Source organism: Pholis gunnellus (genome assembly GCF_910591455.1).
Source record: "Pholis gunnellus genome assembly, chromosome: 24".
Taxonomy (NCBI): domain Eukaryota; kingdom Metazoa; phylum Chordata; class Actinopteri; order Perciformes; family Pholidae; genus Pholis; species Pholis gunnellus.
In genome coordinates this window covers 99,059-116,508 of record NC_136551.1, presented here as the reverse complement: position 1 = coordinate 116,508, position 17,450 = coordinate 99,059, and the positions used below count along the sequence as shown (strand labels likewise).

Genomic DNA, 17,450 nt, shown 5'->3' with positions numbered 1-17,450 from the left:
CGTCTCCTGGTGCATGCTGGGAAACCCAGCCGAAGAAGAAAGAAGGTAAATAAAGTGTATTCAGAAAGCTGCTGCTTCATGTTTCTGAAAGCTGAACGCTGACATGTTGTTCTCTGTGAAGTCGGCTTCATGAATGCTGCCTCAGGGCTCCACACACACACACACACACACACACACACACACACACACACACACACACACACACACACACACACACACACACACACACACACACACAGAGGAAACCCCCTCTAACATTGAATCCACATCTGCTTCCAGTCAGAGCTGCTCTGAGCTTTTAATCTGCTCCAGACTCCACACACTGTCTCCACCCGCCCGCCTCTGCACCCCCACAGGGGAAACAAACGCCCCTCTGCAGCTCACTTTAACTCACTTTAACAGACAATAAAGAGCTTTGTGTTTTTAAAAATGTAAACTCACCTCACAGAGTCTGACAACAATAAACAACAAACTGTCCTCAAAGAAAACATGTTTACTTTTAATAATGACAAAGTTTTCGATCGTTTAATCTAAAACAAGTGAGACTGAAAAACCGCTTCAAACTGGACTCCAGAACCGACCCGTGAGTTTGTTGTGTGTTGATGCTGGTTCGGTCATGATGGGACTCAGTCCCCCCTCACAAACCTCCTGAAACCAGAGCAAACCTCAGAGACCAGAACCAGAGATCAGGCCATGTTTATCAGACTGAATGTTCATCAAATGTTTCTCAAACAGCAGAATCCTCCGTTCAGAAGAAATATAAACGCATCACTTTGTTTCCTCCACAGTCTTTTATTATTCATCCTTCAGTCATTTAAAGTTAATTTATGAACTCATTTATCTCAAACCTCCTTCAGGATTCAGTTTCCTGTTTTACAAACTGATGTTTGATGAAATAAAAAAACTGAATTCATCACACTGAGCTTTTACAGTCTGAGTTTGTTTCTGACTTTCACTGCTGGATGTTAAAACCAGATGTTTGTCTGGAGTTTGGACGTCCTCTAGTGGTTCAATGTCTCCAGTATGGACCTCCTCTAGTGGTTCAATGTCTCCAGTATGGACCTCCTCTAGTGATTCAATGTCTCCAGTATGGACCTCCTCTAGTGATTCAATGTCTCCAGTATGGACCTCCTCTAGTGGTTCAATGTCTCCAGTATGGACCTCCTCTAGTGGTTCAATGTCTCCAGTATGGACCTCCTCTAGTGATTCAATGTCTCCAGTATGGACCTCCTCTAGTGGTTCAATGTCTCCAGTATGGACCTCCTCTAGTGGTTCAATGTCTCCAGTATGGACCTCCTCTAGTGGTTCAATGTCTCCAGTATGGACCTCCTCTAGTGCTTCAATGTCTCCAGTATGGACCTCCTCTAGTGGTTCAATGTCTCCAGTATGGACCTCCTCTAGTGGTTCAATGTCTCCAGTATGGACCTCCTCTAGTGATTCAATGTCTCCAGTATGGACCTCCTCTAGTGGTTCAATGTCTCCAGTATGGACCTCCTCTAGTGGTTCAATGTCTCCAGTATGGACCTCCTCTAGTGGTTCAATGTCTCCAGTATGGACCTCCTCTAGTGGTTCAATGTCTCCAGTATGGACCTCCTCTAGTGCTTCAATGTCTCCAGTATGGACCTCCTCTAGTGGTTCAATGTCTCCAGTATGGACCTCCTCTAGTGGTTCAATGTCTCCAGTATGGACCTCCTCTAGTGGTTCAATGTCTCCAGTATGGACCTCCTCTAGTGGTTCAATGTCTCCAGTATGGACCTCCTCTAGTGATTCAATGTCTCCAGTATGGACCTCCTCTAGTGGTTCAATGTCTCCAGTATGGACCTCCTCTAGTGGTTCAATGTCTCCAGTATGGACCTCCTCTAGTGGTTCAATGTCTCCAGTATGGACCTCCTCTAGTGGTTCAATGTCTCCAGTATGGACCTCCTCTAGTGATTCAATGTCTCCAGTATGGACCTCCTCTAGTGATTCAATGTCTCCAGTATGGACCTCCTCTAGTGATTCAATGTCTCCAGTATGGACCTCCTCTAGTGATTCAATGTCTCCAGTATGGACCTCCTCTAGTGGTTCAATGTCTCCAGTATGGACCTCCTCTAGTGGTTCAATGTCTCCAGTATGGACCTCCTCTAGTGGTTCAATGTTCAAGATATTTACTTCAGTAAAAAAAGAAAGTGTTATTATTATTATTAATTATGTAGAATGTCCATCATATTTGATAAGATAATTGTTTATTTTTAAATGTAAAAAGTAACTACAAGCTGATACTACTGAAGTAGAAGTATAAAGTAGCAGAAAACAAGTAATAATACTTTAAAATTGTGTTTAATATTTGAGTAAATGTACATACAAAAATCGAGAACATAAATGTTAGAATACAAATATCAATGACAAAATATGCTGGATTTAAAGAATGCCGCTAACAGAAGAGCTAAACATTGTAGATTATTGATCATAATGATGGAATCGGTTACTAACTGCATAAAACTGAGACTCTGTAGTTTGTAGAAAAACTCATTTTACATATTCCACCTACAAATCAAATTGTCAACATTTGATTTTCACCTGATTTCTTATTTATACTTCTGTGTTTTGTTCTCCTGTTTTCTCAGCCAGCCTTCAGTCTTCTCTCAGGGGGTTCCAATGCATTCTGGAACCTGGATCCTGGGTCTGCTCTGTGGGTGTCCATCATCCAGGAGACGTCATCAAAAGGTACGAGTTCCTCTAAAAGTGTCTCCATTAACAAAGTCTGACTGATCTGAGATCAGCTGATCAGAGATTGGTGTCGCTGGACTCCTTGAAGTCCTTCAGGTCTCTGTCGGACTCCTTGAAGTCCTTCAGGTCTATGTAGGTCTCGGAGCTGGTAGACGACCAGTTCCTCTGCAGTCTGTACTTTGAGTGTTTGCGCTTGACGGACGAGACGTACTTGATGGACCGGGACACGGAGGCTCTGAAATCCGACCTTCTGGCTGTGAAGAGGATGAAAATCTGCAACCCCTGAAAACAGCAGAAGAACACGAAGGAAAGTTTCTTTATTTCATATTTCTGTTGTGCTTTAAACTCAATATGAAGAGTTTTCTAATCTGCTACAGTTTTTCATTCAATCCAAAAGAATAACAAGTAATCGTCTGTCCGTCCTCTTTTAAGCAGGACTTAAGGACAATTACCAAAAATCTAAACAGCAGGAGGACATACACTTGATCTTCAGCCCCAGTCCGGGTCCACAGTCCTCCTCTGATGAACACATCATGATCCCTGTTTTACCCTCTAGAGTCTTTTTCCACAACTTCCTCAACCATTAAAAAGTCCTTCTTCATCGTCTCCCTGAACTCCTCCTTGACCCAGGTATTTGGCCCTCTGTGACGTCCCCAGTTCACCCTCATTACACAGGTTTGGTTGACCAGGTCTGTCCGGCAGCCTCCACAGCTCTGCTCCTCTCTTCACCCGAGTGTCCGAGACCCAGAAGGCCCCAGATCTGAGGATACAACCACGAAGTCCATCATCGATTGAACTCTGGAGAAGGTCAGAGTCAGTCTCCTCTCCTGGAGTTTGGTTCCAGAACCAGTGCTGTGTATGGAGGTGAGTCCACCTCCATCTAGTTGGTACCGCTCAGGTTCTTTCCCCACCAGAGATGACCCCCCCAAACCTAGAGGGCCGACCGTGGCTTTAGAACCTAAAGCTCTCAATCCTTTGGAAACAAATCGTAAAATGTAGATCAAAGTAACTCGCCTGTGTGGTTGTACAGACGCAGAAGACAATGCTGAAGATCAGGTGGGTGGTTCCTGTAGTGACCAGCACCAGGTACCCCAGAGCCCAGGACAGACCCAGTGACATGACCAGAGAGTAACTGATGAGGAAGTTCTTCCACAAAGACGGACGTTTGATGCTACAACCGAACCTGACAGAAAGTAAAGTTTGATCAGTAAACACATTGGAACGTTGTGATGTCCGCAGTAAATGAAGAGGACGCGTTACCTGCTAATTATAAAAACCAACAGAGCGGTGACGTAGACCAGGATCAGACCGACAGGAAGGAGGAAACCCCAAAACATCGGCTTCCCAAAGTCAAACTGTTTGTTTTTATCCAGAGCTGCGAGCCAGCAACTGACAAAAAAGAACAATACCTGTGTTTTATCAAACACACAAAACTTTATTTAAAATGATAATGAATGAATTTGTGGGAAATGTGATGGAATGAAGCATTGGAGGTCTTACAATAAACATTTCACTCAAAGTAAACTTTATATTTTCTACTATTTAACAAACATTTGTTTACTTTAAAACAGGAAATTCAAGAAAGTTCAGACGATTGAGGAAAAGTTGAACCGTCACACAGGTTATTGTTGCACATCAGTGAACAGATAATAAATGATTAAATTATGAACCCACAACTCCTCCTGTCGGTATCCCAGAGGGCCGTCTGGCCTGTAGGTGGCGCCCAATGTGATCGCCATGACGACGGCTGGGACTCCTGAGACAGAACGTGAAACCAGTTCATTCATCAAAACAACCAAAAGACATTTCATTTGTTTCTACAGTTGAAGTTGTTCCTGTTATTTTAATCAATAAGGTGAAACATATCATCTATTGTTGACCTTTTATTGTCATTCTTTTCATGTTTACGATGGTTAAAGTAGCTATATAGTAGCTATAGTGAAGCGATGAGCATCATTGTTTATATCAGGGAGCAACTCGTCACCGAGGTTCCGGGGCAAACTCTGGATTTACCTCTTGCTTGTGTCATAGAAGCATACAGGTCCACAGCCCTGATCCTCGTCTCTGATCCTGATCAGATCGAGGACATTTACCATCATGTTCAACACACGGACCTCGTTCCACACTTCTCAACTTACGCTACGAACACCCTCCACTCCAGGTCCAGCCCTTCACTGAGGTGCTCAGGACTTGTCTGGCTTCACATCTTCAACCTGAGTCTCATAAAGACTCAAAAAGGTCTCCTGGTTCCGCTACCCAAAAAGTGGTGCCCCAAAGTCTTGAATGACTACAGACCCATGGCCCTGACGTAGCACTTGATGAAGACCTTGGAGAGACTGTCCCACCTCAGGCTCCTGGTCACACAGCCTGCAGTTTGTTGACCAGGAGAACTTTGGAGTGGACAAAGCCATCATCTACCTCCTAGACCAGGATGAGACCCACCCTTCTACTTCAGCAGGACCGAGGCTCCTCTGACAATACTTTGATTCATGCCCTGCAAAACTAAAGACATTCCATCACCAGTCATCTGTAATTAGCTTCATGCTAACATGCTCAACTAAAATGTCCGCATGTAGCTCCAAGCAGCACTGAGTCTAAATCAGCTTCACAAAGCTGCTAGCATGGCGGTAGCCCCTCACTGAGTATATCGTACCCCATCCTACGGCGACACTGAGGGGAGTCCAGTATGAAGGAAGACTTCTGTGCATGTGGACCAGCAGCAGCGTCAGAGTGGCGTAGAGGCCGTTCCACATGAAGGTGGCTAACAGAAAGAAGTGCAGCACAGCGACCACCACCGAACACGGGCCGCTGTCCGGCTCCACGTGTTCATCGCGGTCCAGAAGGCTGTTGGTCTCAGTGTTGACCTCCACATCCCGTCTGCTGGAGCTTCCAACTCCAGTGACGAAGGTGATGATGAAGGCCAGCAGGCTGACACAGATGCACAGCAGAGCGATTTCGGAGTCCTTGACCTTAACCTCGTCCTTCTTCTTGCAACAGTTTATCTGAAAGCTAGAAGAAGTATTCAGATCATTTCCTCAATAGGAGCAATACTGCACTATAGAAATACTCCATTCCATGTGAAGTCAAGTTCAAAATGTTACTTAAAGCTGTCGTCAGCAAGTCAGGACCAATGAAAGGCCTTAATAAAGAAGTAAAAACCATGAACTATAATCTACAAAGTAAGATGGGCGTACCTCTGTTTAAGTTGGTGAATTATTGTGACAATCAAAGCCAGAGAAGAAAAGGACAATCCCACAATAGAGATCACATCCAGGGCTTCTGCATATTCATAGTTCTCTCTGAAAGACTGAAACAGAAACAAGGTTTTCACTAAACCGACAGCTTTCTGTGTTTAGATGTCAAACTGTGAACATGTGCTGCAGCGTTGGATCACCCAGAGAGCAGCGAAGTTGGTGGTGTGGTTGCAGAAACATCTGAGGAGTCCGTCTGAAGCGTTCCCTTTGGAGCAGCCGTCGGTGCTCCAGTCCTGCACACCGTAGTCCCAGAAAACACACGCGAAGTTGAACAGAGACGTTCCGTTGATCACCTGGAACAGCAGCAGATCAACTTCTATGACCGATTGAGACTTTGAACAGTTAAATGAAGCCGTAGTTTTCTCCTGCTTATTCGGATCGTAAGATGTCCCTGCATACGAATTCTAAATCAACATTTGAATGTCTGGTTATTTAGTTTAAAGCTGCGTTGCTGCACAGTGTCGGATAAAGATTCTACTGTTTGAAGAGTTCATTCAGTGATGGCTGCATTGGATGGATTTGATCCGATGACTTCTGACTCAGCAGATTAATGAGCTTTATCTTTGCCAATAAAACAAACTGCCTCCTCACTCGCGCTGTCCGTCATCAGTGTGTTATCTCCGTCAGATAAACGTCCCGGAGACGCCAGCAGAGGACGGCTCATTCAGGACACTTAGTGTCAACAACTAGACTGGTGTCATTCAGGCCAATAATGAAATGACAGCAGCGGTTTCCTTACTGTTGGTCTGAACAGTATCTCCACATGTTGCGGCACCACGCTGCTCCTCGGACCGTGAACGGAGGCCGACAGGACTCTGATGGAGGCCCGAGTCCGACTGTAACGCCGGGACCTGAAGAAGCGGTCGTTCTGGTAGAGAACGAACCCCAACGAGACCTCGGACGACTTCTCACTGACTTCTGCTTCACAATCACACAAACACATTCACAGGCTCAGAGTGCAGCTGCTGGAGAACGTTGTGGTTTCAGGTGAAACTACAGAAAGATTTTTGCTCAAATAACGTTGGCAGTAAAACGTGTGGTAGTTTCCTCTGGTGTACCTAAACATGTCATTTTACCACATTTTAAAATGAGACACTCACCTGGTGGGAATCGAACGTGAACCACGGCGTCGGCTATGAACCCGTTTTCCACCACGACCGTTGGTGTGTTGGTGTTCAGCTGAATGCGGTCAGCAACAAAACTGCCTGACGTCCCTGAACGCAACACGAAACAGAATAGTTAGTGATGTCATGAAAACATTATGAACATGAGAGGAAATAATCCGTTAGCTTTGAGGCTAAAAGTCACAAATGTTTGACTTTTGAGGACAAACGTATGATTTAAATGTTTCTTATTTTTGTCTCTTTCAGGCTCCTGTAGTCCTTCGACATCAAGCTCCTGCTGTGAGTACTGAGACTTCTATTCTTTAGACGATGGACACAAACCAAATGAATCCAACTCAAGCCAGAGTAATGGATTACTTTGATACTGAAGTAAACGTGACGATTAATGGACGTTACAGATAATAATATCCTCGGGATGTTTAGGTTCACAATGAATCAAATGTAATGTTAAAGTTCAATGCTGCAGAAACAACGACACCATAAAATAAATAGTAAAACCATAAAACAATAAAGAAGCTCCACTGAAGATTAATGAACCTTTATGTGGACTGATTCAACTGGACGACTTCAAATCTCCACGAGCCTCATTTAATAAACTCCAAACAGATTCAGATTCAGAAAGCTTGTGTTCGTCTGCCAGTGAGCAGTTTTTGTTCGAGACTTTGAAAAAGCATTGAGACTTTAGATTTATGGATCCATAAATTCATCATGATTTCATGAGAAAAACATTAAAAACTCAAGAAGTTCTGTCTGAACTGACTCCAGTTGTAGACGTTAAACATCTCGCTGACCTGAGAGAGAAGTGAACTGGACTCCTTGAGAGTCTGCAGCAGAGACTCGTGCTGATTGGATCACCAGGTTTGGTTGAACCACCTGAGACTGGGATGCCTTGAGACCAAGGCCGAGGTTCACAGAGAGTTGCTCCAGGGTCACCGTAAGGCTGGACACAAGATATTCATATTAACACATAGAAAACATCACCTGAGATACATCCTGGACTGTAGTTTACCCCAGAGTGGCGTCGTTTTCCTCGCTATCGTCCGTCGGGCCGGCGTTCAGCAGCTGGCTGACTGTAGAGACAGCTGCCACCCGGACGCTCTGCAACAAAAACCATTACTCAATGAGAGTCGTGTCAAACTGCATCTTCAGAGGGATGTTCAGCTGAAGGGTTCACTGGTCTCATAGTTTCATAAGCCTCCGTGTTGCTGCTCGTACCTCTGAGGCGTTCGGAGACAGCAGCAGAGTGTTGACGATCTGAGCAGCTGCTGTAATGTCTTCAGCCGTCAGCTCTTCAGGTTTGGAGGTCAGAATTTGGGTGCTGCTCGCCAGGTTCTCAAAGTCAGCCGGGCTGGTAAGCTGAGATACAAAGACGTTATTATTGCGTCTCCTTACTGAATCTGTCCTTTACCGGCCCTGAACACACCTTTCTACACTAATGTCTGGAAGGGACATTCGGGCATCTGCGATTGTTTTAAACAAACTAACATTCAACCTTTACTTCACGTGAGATATCCTCACGTTTAGTTGTATGTCACTGAGGGTCTGGTCACACTGGAGGACATCTGGAGGACGCTGGAAGCTCGGCAGTCCGTTCTTCTTGGAACATCTGGTGGAAGCCTTGGGTTTCCCAGCTGGATGAAAGAGTCAGAGTTTAATGTGGTGGACTCAAACTCAGCGGTGTGTGAAGGTTTATCTGGATGTAGAGACGTACCGCTTCTCGTTTCTTTGGGACATAACTCTTCAGAATAAGCAAACCAGCCGATGGGTGTACGAGGGAATTTGAAGTTACCCAACTCTTGGAAGCGGCAGAAATTTTCTATGGGGACAAGTTGAATGGAAGATCAGTATTGACTCGTTTGTGTTGGACAGGACCATTAACACAAAGTATGCCATGCTATCAGCCCTAAAAGGTTCAGTAGACCCCAACATGATGTTGGCTCACTGCTGATTTGAACCCATCATGGAGCTTGATTCCTAAAAGGAGAACCCACTGGTTCACCTTAAGTACTATACGTAATATTTCTGTGCACACTTTGGCCTGATGGGGGTGCAAGAGGAGCTATCAACAAAACAAACAACTCAGTTATTACAACTTTTAGTTTCTTGTATTGTTGCTAAACCCAACTCACCTTCTGAGCAAGTCTCTCCGGTCCATTCATCAGGACAGATACAGACTCCATTCAGAGGAACCCCACCGTTACCACAAACCAGAGGAGGGGGGGCAGAGGTAGTATTAGTAGTAATAGGAGGGGGGGCAGAGGTAGTATTAGTAGTAATAGGAGGGGGGGCAGAGGTAGTAATAGTAGTAATAGGAGGGGGGGCAGAGGTGGGAGAGGTAGTAGAAGTAGTAGGGTAGTCCGTCCCATTGGTCGGATTAGTAGTAGTAGAAGTAGAAGGGTGATTAGAGGTGGGAGAGGTAGTAGTAGTAGTAATAGGAGGGGGGGCAGAGGTAGTATTAGTAGTAATAGGAGGGGGGGGAGAGGTGGGAGAGGTAGTAGAAGTAGTAATAGGAGGGGGGGCAGAGGTGGGAGAGGTAGTAGAAGTAGTAATAGGAGGGGGGGCAGAGGTGTGAGAAGTAGTAGAAGTAGTAATAGGAGGGGGGGCAGAGGTGGGAGAGGTAGTAGAAGTAGTAATAGGAGGGGGGGCAGAGGTAGTATTAGTAGTAATAGGAGGGGGGGTAGAGGTGGGAGAGGTAGTAGAAGTAGTAATAGGAGGGGGGGTAGAGGTGGGAGAGGTAGTAGAAGTAGTAATAGGAGGGGGGGCAGAGGTGGGAGAGGTAGTAGAAGTAGTAATAGGAGGGGGGGCAGAGGTGGGAGAGGTAGTAGAAGTAGTAATAGGAGGGGGGGCAGAGGTGGGAGAAGTAGTAGAAGTAGTAATAGGAGGGGGGGCAGAGGTGGGAGAGGTAGTAGAAGTAGTAATAGGAGGGGGGGCAGAGGTAGTATTAGTAGTAATAGGAGGGGTGGTAGAGGTGGGAGAGGTAGTAGAAGTAGTAATAGGAGGGGGGGCAGAGGTGGGAGAAGTAGTAATAGGAGGGGGGGTAGAGGTAGTATTAGTAGAGTAGTCAGTCCCAATGGTCGGATTAGTAGTAGTAGTAGTAGTAGTAGTAGTAGTAGTAGTAGTAGGGTAGTCAGTCCTATATGTCAGATCACTGGTGGCAGTAGCATCGGTAGCTCTATCGGCAGTAGTAAGGATGGCAGTAGTATTGGTAGTAGTAAGGATGGCAGTAGTATTGGCAGTAGTAAGGATGGCAGTAGTATCGGTAGCTCTATCGGCAGTAGTAAGGATGGCAGTAGTATTGGCAGTAGTAAGGATGGCAGTAGTATTGGCAGTAGTAAGGATGGCAGTAGTATCGGTAGCTCTATCGGCAGTAGTAAGGATGGCAGTAGTATCGGCAGTAGTAAGGATGGCAGTAGTATTGGTAGTAGTAAGGATGGCAGTAGTATTGGCAGTAGTAAGGATGGCAGTAGTATCGGTAGCTCTATCGGCAGTAGTAAGGATGGCAGTAGTATTGGCAGTAGTAAGGATGGCAGTAGTATTGGCAGTAGTAAGGATGGCAGTAGTATCGGTAGCTCTATCGGCAGTAGTAAGGATGGCAGTAGTATCGGCAGTAGTAAGGATGGCAGTAGTATTGGTAGTAGTAAGGATGGCAGTAGTATTGGCAGTAGTAAGGATGGCAGTAGTAGCAGGTATTGTGACCACAGTGGTGATAGATGATGGTGATGGTGACTGAGCTCCAGTTCTAGAGGCCAGGTGAACAGCTGACAGAAGACAAAAGATAATGACTAATGAATGTATAATTAATGACTAATGAATGAATGACTAAGTAATTCCTATTATGAGATTAAAAGCAGAGCTCTGTGAGGCTGAACTTCCTCCATCATGAGTCTCTGAACATGAACAAAGCTGCTGTATTTACAGGATTCATATGACGGTGAATCATTTCACCATAAAGAACTCACAGACGGAAACGTTCAGAATAAAAGCGTTCTCACCCAAAGTGAAGCCGACCAGGAACAGAGAGTCCATGTTGATGAAAGGCTGCAGGTCTGAGACTTAAAGTCTGTTTGAGCTCCGCTTCTTTATCTGAGTTTATATCATAGAGATGAAACCATAAAACAACCAGCAGCACAAAGTTCTTCATCAACATCATAAAGTTTATTGGTTCAAGTTTACGTCTATTTATTACTTGTTAGCTGGAGTTACAGCTCAGCTGTGAAACCTTGAGCTACATTTACATGTAATAAAGTTTGTCTGTTTGATGGAAATCACACGAATAGAACGTCCTCCGACTAGAAAAACATAAAACATGTTCAGAATATACACATATATTATATATATATATATATAATATATGAATTATGAACTTTCTCTAATATCAAAGAATCAACTTGTGAAGTCCTCATTCTGTTGGACGGATCATAAAATAACTGAAGTATTTCTGATCTCAGTCAACAAAGAGGAGGACGGATTGTTTTTGCTCTGAACCAATCAGCTGTCAGAGATCCATCTGGTCACTGATTAACTCTTCAACGTCTGATGGAGTTTGGTTCTTTCTGATGTAACTCTCCAAATATTTAACCCAACAAGTAACCAGAGGAAACGTAAACCGACCATCATGTCTCACTGGCAGCTTTTCTACATTTCTTTTTATTATGAAGAAGTTCTTCTAATAAATACTAAATAAATACTCTATATATGCTCGATCACTGCTGTTAGAAAACAATCTAGGACCAGCTTCACAGTTTTAAACGTTCTGAGTGTGTTGAAGGTTGAACGACGTCAGCTTGAAACGGAGCGTTTAACGCGTGAAAAGTGAGAAACGCTTCATTCAGAGTGAAGATTTAAACCTGAGACGTGTCTCTGCCTCTGAGCTTTGTGTTAATCAGTAATGGCTGTCAGCTGACCCACACACTGACCTGCAGCTAATCAGTAGACTGGACTCTGTCAGAGGAGCGCTGGGGGGTTTGTGGGTTTTGGGGGGTGAAGTTAGACCTGCAGACTGAGTTTGAATCTCTTCATTCAGACGTCATGGCTCAGCTGGTCGAGTGTGTCCCCAACTTCTCAGAGGGTCGAAACAAAGAGGTTTGTCTTTTATTATAATATTATAATATATTATAATATATAGTTGTTTCTTTAATCTGTAAGTTTCTAAATCAATGTTCTCAACGAGTACCTGCAGAACTATCAGAATGTACTCAGAGTTCCTCCGTTATGAAGCCTTCATTAATAAGATAATGAAGCAGCTGATCGATGACTCGTGTCTCAGGTGATCGATGCCATCGCAGCAGCCGTCTCCGGCACGCCGGGCTGCAGCCTGCTGGACGTCGACCCCGGAGCCTCCACCAACCGGACGGTCTACACCTTCGTGGGCTCACCTGCAGCCGTGGTGGAGGGAGCGCTGAACGCCGCCCGGCAGGCCTTCGGCCTCATCGACATGAGCACGCACTCAGGTGAGCGGCTACCTACCTGTTCAGGTGAGCAGCTACTTCCTCACCACAACAGGAAACAGCTGACATGTGTGTTACCTGTTCAGGTGAGCATCCTCGGACCGGAGCGCTGGACGTTTGTCCCTTCATCCCCGTCCAGAACGTCTCCATGGACGACTGTGTTCACTGTGCTGACGACTTCGGACGGAAGCTGGCAGAGATGCTGAACGTCCCCGGTGAGATACCTAATAACTGATTCATAACTGATTAATAACTGATTCATGTCTGATTAATAACTGATTAATAACTGATTAATAACTGATTAATAACTGATTAATAACTGATTCATGTCTGACTAGTAACTGATTAATAACTGATTAATAACTGATTCATGTCTGATTAATAACTGATTACTAACTGATTAATAACTGATTACTAACTGATTAATAACTGATTAATAACTGATTCATGTCTGATTCATGTCTGATTAATAACTGATTAATAACTGATTAATAACTGATTAATAACTGATTAATAACTGATTCATGTCTGATTCATGTCTGATTCATGTCTGATTAATAACTGATTAATAACTGATTAATAACTGATTAATAACTGATTAATAACTGATTAATGTCTGATTAATAACTGATTAATAACTGATTCATGTCTGATTAATAACTGATTAATAACTGATTAATAACTGATTAATAACTGATTAATAACTGATTCATGTCTGATTAATAACTGATTAATAACTGATTCATGTCTGATTCATGTCTGATTCATGTCTGATTCATGTCTGATTAATAACTGATTAATAACTGATTCATGTCTGATTAATAACTGATTAATAACTGATTCATGTCTGATTCATGTCTGATTCATGTCTGATTAATAACTGATTAATAACTGATTAATAATTGATTCATGTCTGATTCATGTCTGATTCATGTCTGATTAATAACTGATTCATGTCTGATTCATGTCTGATTAATGTCTGATTAATAACTGATTAATAACTGATTAATAACTGATTCATGTCTGATTCATGTCTGATTCATAACTGATTCATGTCTGATTCATGTCTGATTAATAACTGATTAATAACTGATTAATAACTGATTCATGTCTGATTCATGTCTGATTCATAACTGATTCATGTCTGATTCATGTCTGATTAATAACTGATTAATAACTGATTAATAACTGATTCATGTCTGATTAATGTCTGATTAATAACTGATTCATGTCTGATTCATGTCTGATTAATAACTGATTCATGTCTGATACTCACACACTATATACACATAGCGCTACATGGACTAAAACTCACCAGATCATCTGCATACATGATGGTTAACCAGAGTATTACCCATCATGCACCAGTGTTACAGGCTTTTAATGCTTGGACAGATCATCCATATATAGATCAAACAGAAGTTGTCGGACACCATTGCTGACCCCAGGTGTGTGTGTGTGTGTGTGTGTGTGTGTGTGTGTGTGTGTGTGTGTGTGTGTGTGTGTGTGTGTGTGTGTGTGTGTGTGTGTGTGTGTGTGTGTGTGTGTGTGTGTGTGTGTGTGTGTGTGTGTGTGTGTGTGTGTGTGTGTGTGTGTGTGTGTGTGTGTGTGTGTGTGTGATTAACACGAATCAATAAAACACATCGGCGCTGATGAGGTTTGACCTCTGGACTTGTTGACAGTTTCCTTTAAGGCACATAAACACCAGTCGGCCATGTTTGGCTTCACAGCTTCAGTAACTTCCATTGATGGTGATGATTGCGTCCATAGCGCTACGTTAGCATTGTGGCTAATAATCCCTTCATGTCTTCAGTTTATCTTTACGGTGAAGCAGCACAAAAAGAATCCAGAAGAAATCTTCCGTCTGTGAGAACCGGAGAGTACGAAGCTTTACCTGACAAGGTGAGAACCTTTCTGTATCTTCTCCAACCATGTCTGCAACCAAGGTATTGTGGGAAATGTAGGAGACAGTGAGTAAAGAGGGTTCAGTGAACATTACAGAACTGTGTTGTAGTTTCAGAATAAAAGCCCTAGAAAACGTCAAACATCCAAAACCATAATAACAGGAGGAATGTTTTGTCTTCCTGTCCACCAGTTGAAGCTCTCTGATTGGTCGCCTGACTTCGGTCCTGCTGTGTTCGTGCCGTCGTGGGGCGCCACGGTAACGGGCGCTCGCAAGTTCCTCATCGCCTTCAACGTGAACCTGATCGGCACCAAAGAGCAGGCTCACCGCATCGCTCTGGACCTCAGGGAGCAGGGCCGAGGGAAAGACCAGGTGCATGCTGGGAGTTTGAGTTCTCAATGTCTATCCTGTTAATTCTTCACATTGTGAACTATTGAATGCATTCAGTGAATCTCATGTCATAGTAACCTCTCCCTGCCTCCGGACCAGCCGGGGCTGCTGCAGAAGGTGCAGGGGATGGGCTGGTACCTGGACGAGGCCAACATCGCTCAGGTGTCCACCAACATCCTGGACTACGAGGTGACCCCCCTGCACACTGTGCACCAGGAGGTCTGCAGGGTGGCTGAGGTCAGAGGACATTCAACAAGCAGAAGCATCATCACATTGTTAGACTTTGATCTTTGATGATTGATGATTGATGGACGTCGTCCTCAGGAGCTGAAGCTGCCGGTGGTGGGCTCTCAGATCGTAGGCCTGATCCCTCTGAAGGCCGTGCTGGACTCTGCTGACTTCTACATCCAGAGAGACCGACTCTTCATCGTGGAAGAGGAGCACAAAGTCCGGCTGGTGGGAGACTGGATGTGTTTTCTATATATTGAGCATTAATTATGGATGAAATGAGGAAGACGTGACGTCTCTTTGTGTCGTCAGGTGATCAGTAAACTCGGCCTCGACTCTCTCGGTCCATTCAAGCCGAAGGAGAGAATCATAGAGTGAGTCTTTACCGTTAGGTCAACAAGATGACGAGACTTTATTACTGTATAGACTCACAACCAGCTGTTGTTACCTGTGCAGGTACATGGTGAGGTCACAGGAGGACAGCCGGCTGGTGTCTCTGTCTCTGCAGCAGTTTGTTCAGAGTGTCGCCGCTCGAACGGCGGCTCCTGGTGGAGGATCGGTTTCTGCTGCCATCGCTGCTCTGGTACCAGAACGCATCATTATCAAACTCTAATCTATATATATATATATATATATATATATATATATATATATATATATATATATATATATATACATATATACATATATTATAAAGTGTGAGCACTCCTGTCCTGCAGGGAGCGGCGTTGGGCGCCATGGTAGGTCAGATGACTTACGGGAAGAGACAGTTTGAGAAGCAGGACGACAGGATGAGGAGGCTGATCCCTCCGTTCCATCAGGCCACGAACGAGCTGCTGCTGATGGTGGACGCCGACTCCACCGCCTTCAACAGCTACATGGTGGAGTCCAAAGCGCCTACACGTCCTAAACCGTCCCTCCTCTTCTTCATGAGTAGTCATTATTCAACATTTGTCTCTTTCTGTTGAAGGCGGCGCTGAAGATGCCGAAGAACACCGCAGAGGAGATGAAGAGGTGATTTTATGGAATTATGTCAATCAATGCAACATTCATCAACATTCATCATGAGTGTGACCACATTACTGTATATGTAGCGTCATACATACACATTGTAATCATGTGAACATATAGTTTACATCAGATACACTATGATCTGTCCTCTGTCATCAGGAGGGAGGCTGCGATGCAGGAGGGGCTGCAGCGGGCGGTGGCCGTGCCCTTGGCTCTGGCTGACAGGATCAGCGTCCTTTGGTCGCCTCTTAAAGAAATGGTTGTCTACGGAAACATTGCCTGCAAGTCGGACGCTCAGGTGACCGAAACCACCGACACAACCCGATCAGGAATCAACCACAATGGTTTCAGTGCAGAGAGTCAAATTAAATGTGTGGATTTTGTATAAAAAAGTTTCAAATTAAATATTATTCAGGAGGCAGCGAAAGCTTTAGATACGGATATTTTCAAAATAAAACTTTAAATCAGCCTTTAATTTGAAGTTTGTGTCTTCAGGTGGCAGCTAAAGCGTTGGAGATGCTAGTTTTCAAAATAAAACTTTATATAAATAAAACCTTTAATTTGAAGTCTGTGTCTTCAGGTGGCAGCTAAAGCGTTGGAGACGGCTGTTTTCGGAGCATATTACAACGTCACCATCAACCTCAAAGACATCGCAGACGACGCCTTCAAGATGGCCGTAAGTGCGTCTGCGTGCTCTGTAAGTGACCTTTGTTTAAATAAAGTTAATTAATCTTGAATCATATTTTTGTGTCGCAGACTCAGAAGAGAGCGGCGGCGTTGCTGCAGGAAGCGAAGGAAAGCGCCGCCGCCGTCCTCCTCGCTGCCGAAGAAAGAAACTGAAGTTCTTCTACAACCAATAACCTCAGAATGTGTTTCAATTATTACTGTAGGGATGCTAACAGGAAGCTAAACATCATGATGCTAACAGGAAGCTAAAGATCATGATGCTAACAGGAAGCTAAAGATCATGATGCTAACAGGAAGCTAAAGATAATGATGCTAACAGGAAGCTAAAGATCATGATGCTAACAGGAAGCTAAACATCATGATGCTAACAGGAAGCTAAAGATAGCAGAAATGTAGAAATTATGTTTTCTGTACTTTGCAAATTAAACACAAACCTTAAGTAACATGGTGTGTGTGTGTGTTTGTGTGTGTGTGTGTGTGTGTGCTTTTAATTTGTATAATTATGCTACTTTTCCATTGTTTTAATTGTGCTTTATGAATTATATGTAAATACATTTCTATTTATAGAGGAAATTAATATATGTATTTTATCTAGACTGCAGATATAAGACGTATTTAAAATTAGATATCATTTTTAAAATACTTATCTGAGAATTGTTGGAAACAATATACTTTTATTTCAAGTTTAAATTGTATA

General features: G+C 43.8%; 2 protein-coding genes across 2 annotated transcripts; one reads left to right on the top strand and one right to left on the bottom strand.

The window, feature by feature from the left end:
• Window positions 1–2,311: 2,311 nt before the first annotated feature.
• On the bottom strand, window positions 2,312–9,304 carry adgrg7.1 (adhesion G protein-coupled receptor G7, tandem duplicate 1; the record flags this gene model as incomplete). Its single annotated transcript, XM_079185555.1, has 15 exons — window positions 2,312–2,991; window positions 3,724–3,892; window positions 3,970–4,098; window positions 4,384–4,465; window positions 5,363–5,718; window positions 5,904–6,016; window positions 6,104–6,256; window positions 6,703–6,881; window positions 7,064–7,177; window positions 7,879–8,027; window positions 8,097–8,185; window positions 8,303–8,443; window positions 8,606–8,718; window positions 8,799–8,903; window positions 9,217–9,304. Coding segments are annotated over 15 exons (2,205 nt in total), but the record flags the coding sequence as incomplete, so codon positions are not given.
• On the top strand, window positions 6,869–17,117 carry ftcd (formimidoyltransferase cyclodeaminase). Its single transcript, XM_079185750.1, has 16 exons — window positions 6,869–6,950; window positions 7,334–7,366; window positions 12,111–12,169; window positions 12,354–12,537; window positions 12,621–12,749; window positions 14,348–14,436; window positions 14,630–14,809; window positions 14,927–15,064; window positions 15,152–15,283; window positions 15,368–15,429; window positions 15,512–15,638; window positions 15,775–15,936; window positions 16,026–16,069; window positions 16,226–16,364; window positions 16,647–16,742; window positions 16,823–17,117. The coding sequence occupies exons 3-16, from the start codon at window positions 12,116–12,118 to the stop codon at window positions 16,904–16,906; spliced, it is 1,620 nt and encodes a 539-aa protein (XP_079041876.1). The 5' UTR covers window positions 6,869–6,950; window positions 7,334–7,366; window positions 12,111–12,115; the 3' UTR covers window positions 16,907–17,117.
• Window positions 17,118–17,450: the final 333 nt, after the last annotated feature.

What these genes read in the sequence shown, in the direction of transcription:
- ftcd (XM_079185750.1), top strand. Translation starts at nt 12,116, where the DNA reads ATGGCTCAGCTGGTCGAGTGTGTCCCCAACTTCTCAGAGGGTCGAAAC. An exon ending in CAGAGGGTCGAAACAAAGAG is followed by an intron (nt 12,170 to 12,353) that starts GTTTGTCTTTTA and finishes CTCGTGTCTCAG; the next exon opens with GTGATCGATGCCATCGCAGC. An exon ending in CCGAAGGAGAGAATCATAGA is followed by an intron (nt 15,430 to 15,511) that starts GTGAGTCTTTAC and finishes TTACCTGTGCAG; the next exon opens with GTACATGGTGAGGTCACAGG.